We start from the raw sequence: 11,316 nt of genomic DNA on the forward strand, positions 1-11,316 counted from the left end.
CCAAAAAATGTAATGTATAACTTATTGTTACTTTTCTCAAGGTTTTTTCCCTATCTTATTCTTGCAAAAAAATAAAACAAATTTCAACGTATGATCAACTATATTCACAATAAATATCTATTTGAAAGCATAGGGGTTAAAAACTCCGAACATTAATTCTTCAATATTTTCGAAATAATATTTTTAAAAACTATATAAAGTTATATAAATTACTAATTTATAATTATATTATTTAAAAATTATTAAAATCATAACAAGAATTATTTTTACTGAATAATAGTATGATATATGTAATTGTGCCGGAACAACCCGCTAGAACTAGTATTAAGTTAATGATTGTGCAAGTCAAAATACAATTTAAGGTAAACATGATAAAAGTGTTTGAACAAACCATTAATTTATTTAAAAGATTCAAATGATGTAGTTATGTGAATTGATATAAATATAGATTTTTTCGTACCAATATTTGTTTCAAAAATAGGAGTGTAGCTTTTAAGGTGAATCGTATTTGAAATCAGCTGAAGAGGCGCATAGCCGTTATGTCCGTTGGAAGCGTCCAGAAGCAGGAGTTATACTTAGCCGCCGTCGTTTTTCGAAAAAAATTCCACGTAATTTTATTGGTTGTATCGAAAGCGTAGAAAAGTTGACCCGCCAGTCTTTTACCTCATTAATCATCACATTCTCTAAAATAAGTCTTCACAAATAAACTTTATTAATTAGCATTACTATATTTTCTCCTTCCGCCGTTCTTTTTTCTAATTTTCTCCTTTAACGTTCCTTTCCAAAGTCCTCTATTCGGCGAAGAATTTCATCAAAGGTAAAACCCTAACGCTTATTATCTTCAAATCAGGGTTTTGGATTTTTTGATCATTGATTAGAAGTTCCTTTGGCTGGTTTTTATGTTATCACCTGTTAATTATTGGAATTGAGTTAATTATCGTTACGTTCAGGTGTGGGGTTGTAATTGAAACTGATGAGCGAGGTCAACTTGTAACTTTGCTTTATTGAATACGGCATTTATTTTTTTTTCAATTCTGAAACTTTGTTTTCTTTATGATTTGGCAATTTATTGGAGCTATCATGTTCTGACTTTTGAAAATTGAGACTGCACTCATATTTTTTATCTTCTTTTGATACGCGGAGGAGTGATAACTGGATTTTGGAATTAATTGCTTATTTTTTTCATGGAAGCTTATGATAATTCTATTTTGTAAATCTAACTCCAGTTTAGTTTACAAAAATATTTTGCTTTTGGGGCTTTCACTGGTATAATTTGTTGTTTTTGGCACAAAAATTGCTGGCTAGAATTGTTAGGAAATTTGTATAGTTGTAAAAGTGGAGCGAAAGCATTTGGTGATATACAAACTTTATCAACACCACTAATTGTCTTAATTTTTAGGTGATTTGATACTGTTCAGTCTGTACAAGTAATTGGCGCAACGTCAATGCCTTCAGTAATTTCGCCTCAGTGGCAAGAGAAAGCTAATGGATTCTTTCAATCTTCGGGTAATTCATTTGGAAACACAATTTCAGGTTTCGACCTTTATTTTGCTTTTGAATGTTTAATAATTGAGTCTTGATGCAGGGGTGAAGTTGAAAGAAGCCGGGCAGTCTGCAGGATCATTTGTTGGTGAGGTTGCCAAAGATGCAAAAGGAAATGTGGGCGAGGTTGCTGAGAAAGTTGGATCAGCAGTCAAAAGTCGATGGTCGCTCCTACAGCAGCCATCAACAAGACATGCTATGCAGGAGCGCCTTATTACTGCAGCTGCTGCAACTAGCTTCTTCTTGAGGAAAGGGTTTTTGGAGACAAAAGATAAGGTTGCTGTTGGAAAGATAAAAGTTGAAGAGGTACTACAAGCATAAACAATTCTGTGGAATGTTTTCCAGTTGTGAATAATCAACAGAGGATCAACGTGTGATGCTCTCATTGTTTGTTCCTTCTTTTCTCGATAGAGCCATGCCCATTAAAAGACCATTGTGGTTTTTGAAGCCATTACCTTTTTATAGAACCCAAGGTGATTACAATGTACTATTATCACTCGCTATGACCACTAGAGTTGTGAGTCACGAGGTTCTGGACCATCTGGAATCTTTTAATTTTTTTGGGTACAGAATTGACTGATGTACTTTAATTAGATACTGATGGGGTTCATGAGCCTATCCTTTAAATAGCAGAAGGTTTTCTGTCTCAAAGCACAAAAGGAAATTGTATTTAACCCTTCTTATTAGACACAGAATGATGAAGCTTTTACTATGTGACTTCCACTCAAAGCTCATCCATTACTAGCAGATTTTGATGCTACGAGATTTACGTTTTAACGAGTTACTATTGACCCCGCCCGCCCCACCCCACCAAAAAAGAACTGGAGAGATTTGGGTTTAGGAGAGCATGGGATCTTGGATTTTGAAATTAGAGATTAGTAATTAAGCCAATGGAAGTAGCTCTTTGATGCTTTCTGCAAAGCTCCTGTAGGAGTGCAAAGTAAAACCTATTATATACCAATAAAATCTTATTTATAATTTATTTTGTTGGAGCTGAAATTGGGATGTAGGGAAGTATCTGCTTTTGTTTTATTGGATGATAGCTTCTATTTAGGTTGTGAAAGGTATTCACCTTGGTTTTAAATATAGGTTTGAATCGTTTGATGGTAGGTCAAGTTTATGTGTTTATAGAAGTTAGGTATCTTTCATTGGTGTGCTCCTTTTTTCTTAATGGAAGAAGTCATGCAGCTAGAGTCTTTAGAGTGATCATTAAGGGCTGGCAATGTTCTCCAAAGCACACAGACTTATATGAAACCACACCATCAAATACCTAATTCAGATAACAATTTTGGTGTCAAAATTATACAGGCATAGATACCACGTTTGGCACTTCTATGGAATTCAGTCTTGTATATCTTTGAGGGAAGTAAAGGAGAGACGGATGAGGGATGTAGATCTTATGATATTTTGCTCTACAGTGGTTAAAAACCTAAACTACACATGATACGATATCTTTGAATCTTATATGCAAAGGAGTTATAATTTCTGAACTTGACACATGCAATCATTTTTATTTTTCAGGTGGCAAAGAAAACTGCACAGAAAAGCAAGACTTTGCTGACTGATATAGAGCGGTGGCAGAAGGTGCTTAACAATTTTTGCTCATTTTTTCTTTTTGTCTCTCAAAGTTCCTCAGTGACATGGAGTTCAAAGAATCTTAACTTTTCTATTTGAAATTGCAGGGAGTTGCGAGCACTGATGGTAAGTTTCTACTCTCTTGATCTTCGTATAACATGTTTATAAGGATTTTAATGATCCTCTTTTTTTTTTTGCGGGTGCGGATGGGGAGTGGGATGGCTTGCGTTGGTATCCAGATACTCATAAACTTCTTCTGCTTAATTTGTCTTTGCCACTCTATTACTATATTCTTTTTGGATTCATTCAAGAATTAAGAGCGCTGCAACAGGAGATGCCTGTTATACTTGGTCACACTTCTTTAGCACTTTTACACCGTGGAAGTTATCCTTGAGATGTAGAAATCAGTTAAACAGTTATGAATGCGGGAATGAGCCATATGATTATTTGCTTCCATAAAGTTCTCAGGAGATGTTTTTTTCTGGCCATAGTGACATATCTTGGTTTATCCAGTGTTTGGAGTCCCCATTGATATCCTGGTGCAGAGGCAACAATCAACTAGACCTGTTCCTTATATCATGGTGAAATGTGCAGATTATCTTGTCTTATCAGGTGAGAGATGTAATAATCCATACAGCAAATTGTCATTACTGTCATGTAATTTTTCAAAGACACATCTGAATGCCGATGTTATGGGAGTCTACTTTTGGTCTAGGGCTGAATTCACCTGAGTTGTTCAAGGCTGAAGGAGATAAAAAGGTTATACATCAATTGGTTTCTTTATACAATCAAGGTATTGAGTTTTTAATCTCATACAGATATTATTTGTCAAGGGATCAATCTATTTACTCTTTAGTTTGCAACTTTGTGTTACAGATCAAGATGCACCAATACCTGAAGGGGTAAATCCGGTAGTGATTGCAGCTCTGATGAAGTGCTACCTTGCAAGTCTACCTGAGCCATTGACAACCTTTGAGCTTTATAATGAAATAAGAGGTGCACGCTCAAGCATACACACAATGAAGAATATCTTAAAGAAGCTTCCAACTGTCAACTACATGACACTGGAATTGATCACTGCGCTGCTACTCCTCGTAAGCCAGAAATCTCTGGTTAACAAGGCAAGTTTATTCCCTTCCTGAATGAACAAATATAACGTCCACCTTTCCCTGTGTCGATCTGGATATGTGCAGTATCTGTGCATTTGAATTTGTCTTAGTGTCCTTGTCTTCCTCATGGTTTTCGGTGATACATTCACACCTCCATTCCTTTTAAGATGAAGAATTGTGTGGTAGAGGATTGTAAAATGGGATACAATTTTTAACCCTTTGGGTTTTGAACTTGCTAATTGAGGTGCCTAGTTGCAAGGATAAGCCTGCATATTTTGAATTTTATTTTATTGCTTTTTGCCCACATGATTGAGATCCAACAAACTTGTTATGAATGAGCCTTCATCTGTACAATTGTGTCAGTTTTTTTTTTTTTTTTCCTTTTTGTCCAGATGATTGAGATCCAAAATCTTGTTCCTGATAAGCCTTTATCTTGTACAAATTTGTGAGTTCTCTTGACTGCTGTTTATCTGCTTCTCATACTTTCTTCCTGGCAGATGGATGCTAGAAGCCTTGCAACGGAAATGGCTCCAATTCTTATTTGGCAAAGAGGCCAGAGGCCAGACCACTATAACCAGTTCTGGAACCATTCAGCAAAATCTTCTTCAAAGAAATATATTGACTCCAACTCGAACTCTAGTGCATGGGAGATGCTTGCAGGTTTGTTTTTGTTTTATTCCATTCTGTTCTCTTAGTGATGTAGTTTCATATTTCATTCATCTTTATACTTTATTACACTTTATCATATTAAATGAGGGGTTGAAACCACACATCCAAACAACATGCTGAACATTAGCACGGTGAAATTCTTTCTTATGTTATGGACAGGCTTAGACTTTTTATAATGATGTGTCGTGACTAGTGACCCAGTTTACTTTGGCAAGAAACCAGTTGGCAATCAAAGTACCATGTGTGAAGTCCAAAGGCGGAACTACATGCATCTACTTCCACACCTGAAGATTGCTAGTGATGGAAAACAATATTCTGTCCTATCAGTAATGAGTTATATAAGTGGACCGGTTGCTAAATAGATATTTACTACTGTAGATATACATTAGGTACTTCAAATGGGCTATATATTGACTCAGAATTTTGAAAAAATAAATGGAAGAAAATTCTAAAAGTTATGAAAGTTAATATTGGAACATGTGTATCGTAAGATTTATATCAGGAGTGTCATAAACTGCCTGCTAAAATGAATTGTAGAAGAGGCTATGCAAAGAGATTGACTTAAGCTGTGTGCTATTTAGCTTGTTTTGCATTTCAGAGAACTACTTCTGCAACTGCAACTGCAACGGAGAGCTATGATTTTTACATAAATTCCCTATTGAAATATGTGTAGCCCTTTGAACGGCAGGTTTTTGATTTCTGAAGAAACCCAGGGCAGAATACGTAGATTTATGTTCCATTCTTATTTCTCTTTTGGACGGATTTTAGGCCCGGGGGAGGCTCCACTTACAATTCCTTATTTTAAATTAAGAGAAGGTAAATAATTGATTTTTAATCCCTTAGTTTTTTTGGAACAAATTTAAGCCAGAAATGCTAACAAGCTTGAACTAGTTTTTTGAGTGGAAGGTCATTGTGCAGATTGGAAAAATCATTACATTTTCAATTTAATCATATAAGTTATGTTTATTAAGACATATTTTTCTCTTGACGCTAATATCTGGGAGTAAGTTTTATTATACATAATTTTTATTTTATATTAGTTACTTAGAGGAAAAACATTGCATTTTGAGATTGCTATTTGCAACTTAAACAACTGCTATGAAACTTATTGTTTTTCATTTGTGATTGTTTTGCATCCAGATGAAGGTGAAAATGTTGATGCATCTTCTCCCATTCCCTTGGATGACGGGCTGCCAATTGACTTGGGTGCCATTGATGCTATTCAGTGCTTAATCGAGCATCACAATGCCATATTTACCGATGCAAATGAGACTGTTTGGCGCTGAGTATTCAATTGGACTCTCAGATTAGATATATTGCACATATATAATGATTTTATCCATGCTGAACATCACACAAAATGTGGAACTCTTTGTCATCATATTTGATTTTCTCTTAACATTTAGGATTTGTATCCATGGCTTTGTAAATTTTTGATTGGGATAGGCATAGGTTCAGAACTTGTTTATAGCTCGCTTTTTTGTTATGGGATGGTTGTTGGGTTGTTAGTGATGGTATAAAGCATAAATGATCTTATGTTCGTTCTATTGAAGGGTTTGTTCTTGTATTGGAGCATTGCAAGTATCAAACAGTAAACATAGATCTTTTGCAGTTATTGCATTTATTTTCGGTTTATTTATAGTTATTTAAAGAAAAAAATATTATGTTTGCTTCATCCTCTAGGTTGCAAAAATTCTAAAATTTTCGGCGTTTTCTGAATATCATGTCTTTTCTTGAGGATTTTCTGTTCTTCAGGAACTGGCACACCCTAAAATAAAACATTTCATTTGGTTACTTAATCACAACAGATTGCCAACACGTCAATTTCTTCAAAAATTCAATATTATCACTGACGCCACTTGTCCATACTGCCAAGAGGCAGAGGAAACATTAAATCATCTCTTTCTAACTTGTGCTAATGCTAAACACTACTGGAATAATCTGGGAATGGGGAGACATATTAATGCTCTACTCCATTTGGATACACCACAAAAATGGCTTCTCTCCTTAATCAATTACAAAGGCTTGAAGTTACCATACAACATTAACTCAAAAACTTACTTACCTTTAAGCCTTTGGAACATTTGGATTACTCGTAATCGAAATCTTTATGATGGAATTCGTACCAGTATAAGCATCAACTTTACAACACAACAGGCCACTGAATTTTCTTATCTGGCAGCTTCGTATCACAAATTGCCAAGGCGAATCATGACCCCTCTTAAATGGATACCCCCTAAGCCTAACATATATAAGTTAAACACAGATGGGGCTCACTCGTCAACATTGACTACGGATGGTAATGGAGGACTAATTAGAAATCATATTGGTGATTGGATCGTGGGTTTTTCAGGGAACATACCAAGCCAATCTTCTATTTCAGCAGAATTGTACGCTTTGATACAAGGACTTAGAATAGCAATTCAACAAAATCTATCACCACTTTACGTGGAAGTCGACATAAAGGAGGTAATCACCATGCTCGATTGTGACAATATAATGTATGCTAACCTACTATTTCACTGCAGGCATCTTCTGCTGAGGCTCTGTCACGACCCAAACTAACCCTGTCAAGATGGCGCTTATCGTGGAACTAGGCAAGCCGACTCATTTTTCAAAACAAACCGATATTTTTATTTCAAAGAAAATTCAAGGCTATTTAACATAAAAACCTTCGTAAAGGAGTTCAAATCAAACAAAAGTGCAGAATAGAAAAGCCCGGCATCGGGGTGTCACTAGTCATGAACATCTATTACAATTTGTCTAACAATATCAAGACTAACATAGTCTGGAAAATAGCTAAATACAACTAAGGGAAGATAAGAGGGATAAGAGCAGGGCTGCGATCGCCAGGCAGCTACCTTGCTATCCCCGAGAAAATCTGCAACCGGAATAGTCAACAGCTACTACCGTATCCAGCTATACCTGGATCTGCACACAAGGTGCATGGAGTAACGTGAGTACGCCAACTCAGTGAGTAACAACAGTAAATAAAGACTGAGCAGTAGTGATGAGCAACAAAGCATATAAAGTTCACATCATGAAATCTCGGTAAAATACAACATGCTTTAAAAATCAATGTTTGAATCAAATCATCTCGTTTAAAACGTAGTTCCAGTAAAAATTATTTAAAGATATTTTTCAACAGTTTCAAATAGAGGTTCAATGCAAAGGTGACCAAAATGATGAAATCATAAACAGCCCATCGGGCAAAACATCACTCATATACAGCCCCTCGGGCAAACCTCACAGTCACTCATGCCACTCGGGCATACCTCACAATCACTCATGCCTCCCAGTCACTCAGTACTCGGCACTCGGCACTCGCACTCAGTAGGTACCTACGCTCACTGGGGGTATGTACAGACTCCGGAGGGACTCCTTCAACCCAAGCGTTATATCAAGCCAAATCATGGCATAAATCACTCAAGCCCTCGGCCTATATCAAACATGCTGTGGCATGCAGCCCGATCCCATAAATATCCTCACAAATCAGGCCCTCGGCCTCACTCAGTCATAAACCTCTCAAGCCACTCGGGCTCTCAGTAAAAACAGGGTACTCAACCCAAAATAACTTTTATATGCATCAAAACAGAGTAATAAAATTGAGTTATGCAGTAAACAGGTATAACCATGACTGATTATACATTTTCAATCGAAAACAGTGAGAGGATAGTAAGAAAAAGGCCCCTAAGGGTCCAAACAGCACTGGCACAAGGCCCAAACATGGCATTCCTCCCAATTTACAGAAACTCATTTCTAAAACTCATAAGTATCATATAGTTTCAACAAAATATGCAATTTTACAATTGCTACGGGACGGACCAAGTCACAATCCCCAATGGTGCACACCCACACGCCCGTCACCTAGCATGTGCGTCACCTCAAAATAGTAAATAATACGAAATCCGGGATTTCATACTCTCAGGACTAGATTTACAATCGTTACTTACCTCAAACTGGTCAAATCTCTACCCCGCGATGCTCTTGCCTCTAGACTCGGCCTCTAAATGCTCTGAATCTATTCACAATCAGTACAATACTATTAATATACGCTAATGGAATAAATTCCACAAAAAAACTATCAAATTAGCCCAAAATCCCCGAAATTGACTCAAACCCGGACCCCGGGCCCACGTCTCAAAGTCAGACAAAATTCACAAAACTAGAAAGCTCATCCACTCATGAGTCTAACCATACCAAATTCATCAAAATCCGACCTCATTTGATCCCTCAAATCCTTAAATTACTCTCCAAAATCCCAAACCCCTCATTTCACTTCAAGAATCCTACTAATTAGTGATGAACAAAGCCACAGATTCATGAAATTTATACTATTACGGGTTAGAATCACTTACCCCAACGTTGCTCCTTCAAAACCTTCGAAAAATCACCCCTCTCCCGAGTTTCTCACGTCCAAAATTGAAAATGAAAGATAAAGCCACGAGCTGGAGGTTTTCTGCCCAGCACTATCGCACCTGCAACCTCTTTTTCCGCTTCTGCGATGCCGCACCTGCGGAAATTTCCATTGCATGTTCGGAACTCACTAAAGAGCCCAGGTTCCGCATCTGCGCGTAACACTTTGCATCTGCGAAGCCAGTCACTTTCCTCTCTTCCGCATCTGCTCCCCAGGTCTCACACCTGCGGGCTCGCAGATGCGACCTCACCCACGCAGCTGCGGACCCAGCCTACCTCAATACTGTTCGCACCTGCGAACTACCACGCGCACTAGCGACCTCGCACTTGCGGTTCTCCCCTCCGCAGGTGCGGAAATATCAGTAGCAGCAACTTCTGCTGCATTTTCCAACTTCAAACAATCTGTTAACCACCTGGAATCACCCGAGGCCCTCAGGACCTCAACCAAAAATACCAACAAGTTATATATCAACATACAAACTTAGTCGAACCTTCGAATCACTCAAAACAACATCAAATCACCAAATTACCCTCGGATTCAAGCCTAAGAACTTCTAAACTTCCAAATTCGACAACCGATGCCGAAACCAATCAAACCACGTCCGAATGACCTCAAATTTTGCACACACATCACAAATGACACTACGAGCCTACTCCAACTTCCTGAATTCCATTCCGACCCCGATATCAAAAATTTTCGCTGCCGACCGAAATCGCCAAATTTGCAACTTTCGCCAATTCAAGCCTAATTCCACTACGGACCTCCAAATCACATTCCGGACGCACTCCTAAGTCCAAAATCACCTAACAGAGCTAACGGAACCATAAAAATTCGAATCCGAGATCGTTTACACATAGGTCAATATCCGGTTGACATTTCCAACTTAAACTTCTAAATAGGAGACTAAGTGTCTTAATCCACTCCGAAACTACTCCGGACCCGAACCAACTTACCCGATATAACATAATACATATGAATAACACATAAATAAGTATAAATTGGGAAAATAGGGCTATAACTCCCAAAACGATCGGCCAGGTCGTTACATCCCCCCCTCTTAAACAACCGTTCGTCCTTGAACAGGTCTAGAAACACACCCGGAGTCTCGAATAAGCGTGGATATCTGCTTCGCATCTCTCGCTCGGTCTCCCAGGTGTCCTCCTCCATAGGCTGCCCTCTCCACTGCACCTTCACTGACGCTATGTCCTTTGACCTCAACCTTCGAACCTGCCAATCCAAAATAGCCACCGGCTCCACATCATAAGTCATATCACCCTCCAACTGAACTGTGCTGAAGTCCAAAACATGGGACGGATCTCCAATATACTTTTGGAGCATAGAAACATGAAATACTGGATGCACACTCGACAAGCTGGGTGGCAAGGCAAGCTTATAAGCCACATCCCCTATCCTCTGAAGCACCACAAAGGGCCCAATGAACCGGGGGCTCAACTTTCCCCTCTTCCCAAACCTCATGACACCCTTAATGGGTGATACCTTCAGCAAAACCTTCTCCCCAACCATGAAAGATACATCACGGACCTTCTTGTCCGTATAGCTCTTCTGCCTAAACTGCGCCGTGCGAAGCCGCTCCTGAATCAATTTCACCTTATCTAATGCATCCTGGACCAAGTCTGTAGCCAAGATACTAGCCTCACCTGGCTCAAACCATCCAACCGGAGATCTACACCTTCTCTCATATACAGCCTCGTATGGAGCCATCTGAATACTCGACTGATAACTGTTGTTATATGCAAACTCCGCGAGTGGCATAAACTGGTCCCATGAACCCCCAAAGTCAATGACACAAGCGCGCAACATGTCCTCCAATATCTGAATAGTGCGCTCGGACTGCCCATCCGTATGAGGGTGAAAAGCTGTGCTCAACTCAACCTAAGTACCCAACTCTCGCTGCACGACCCTCCAAAACAGCGATGTAAACTGAGTGCCCCTATCTGAAATGATAGAAACTGGGACACCATGCAGGCGAACAATCTCTCGGAT

At 38.6% G+C, this 11,316-nt stretch overlaps 1 protein-coding gene across 1 annotated transcript; it reads left to right on the forward strand.

Annotated features, from left to right (window-relative positions):
- The first annotated feature begins 681 nt into the window (after positions 1-681).
- LOC107760994 (putative Rho GTPase-activating protein At5g61530) lies at positions 682-6,462 on the forward strand. Its single transcript, XM_016579147.2, has 10 exons — positions 682-817; positions 1,400-1,506; positions 1,586-1,848; positions 3,064-3,126; positions 3,225-3,243; positions 3,631-3,729; positions 3,833-3,910; positions 3,994-4,238; positions 4,724-4,886; positions 6,036-6,462. Exons 2-10 carry the CDS (start codon positions 1,446-1,448, stop codon positions 6,179-6,181), a joined length of 1,137 nt encoding a protein of 378 aa, XP_016434633.1. The 5' UTR covers positions 682-817; positions 1,400-1,445; the 3' UTR covers positions 6,182-6,462.
- Positions 6,463-11,316: the final 4,854 nt, after the last annotated feature.

The sequence above is a fragment of the Nicotiana tabacum genome, chromosome 4, assembly GCF_000715075.1.
Source record: "Nicotiana tabacum cultivar K326 chromosome 4, ASM71507v2, whole genome shotgun sequence".
Lineage (NCBI taxonomy): Eukaryota > Viridiplantae > Streptophyta > Magnoliopsida > Solanales > Solanaceae > Nicotiana > Nicotiana tabacum.

Coding starts and splice junctions, on each gene's coding strand:
- LOC107760994 (XM_016579147.2), top strand. CDS start 1,446: ATGCCTTCAGTAATTTCGCCTCAGTGGCAAGAGAAAGCTAATGGATTC. Junction 3,911..3,993: donor GGTTTCTTTATACAATCAAG/GTATTGAGTTTT, acceptor TTTGTGTTACAG/ATCAAGATGCACCAATACCT. Junction 4,239..4,723: donor AGAAATCTCTGGTTAACAAG/GCAAGTTTATTC, acceptor TCTTCCTGGCAG/ATGGATGCTAGAAGCCTTGC.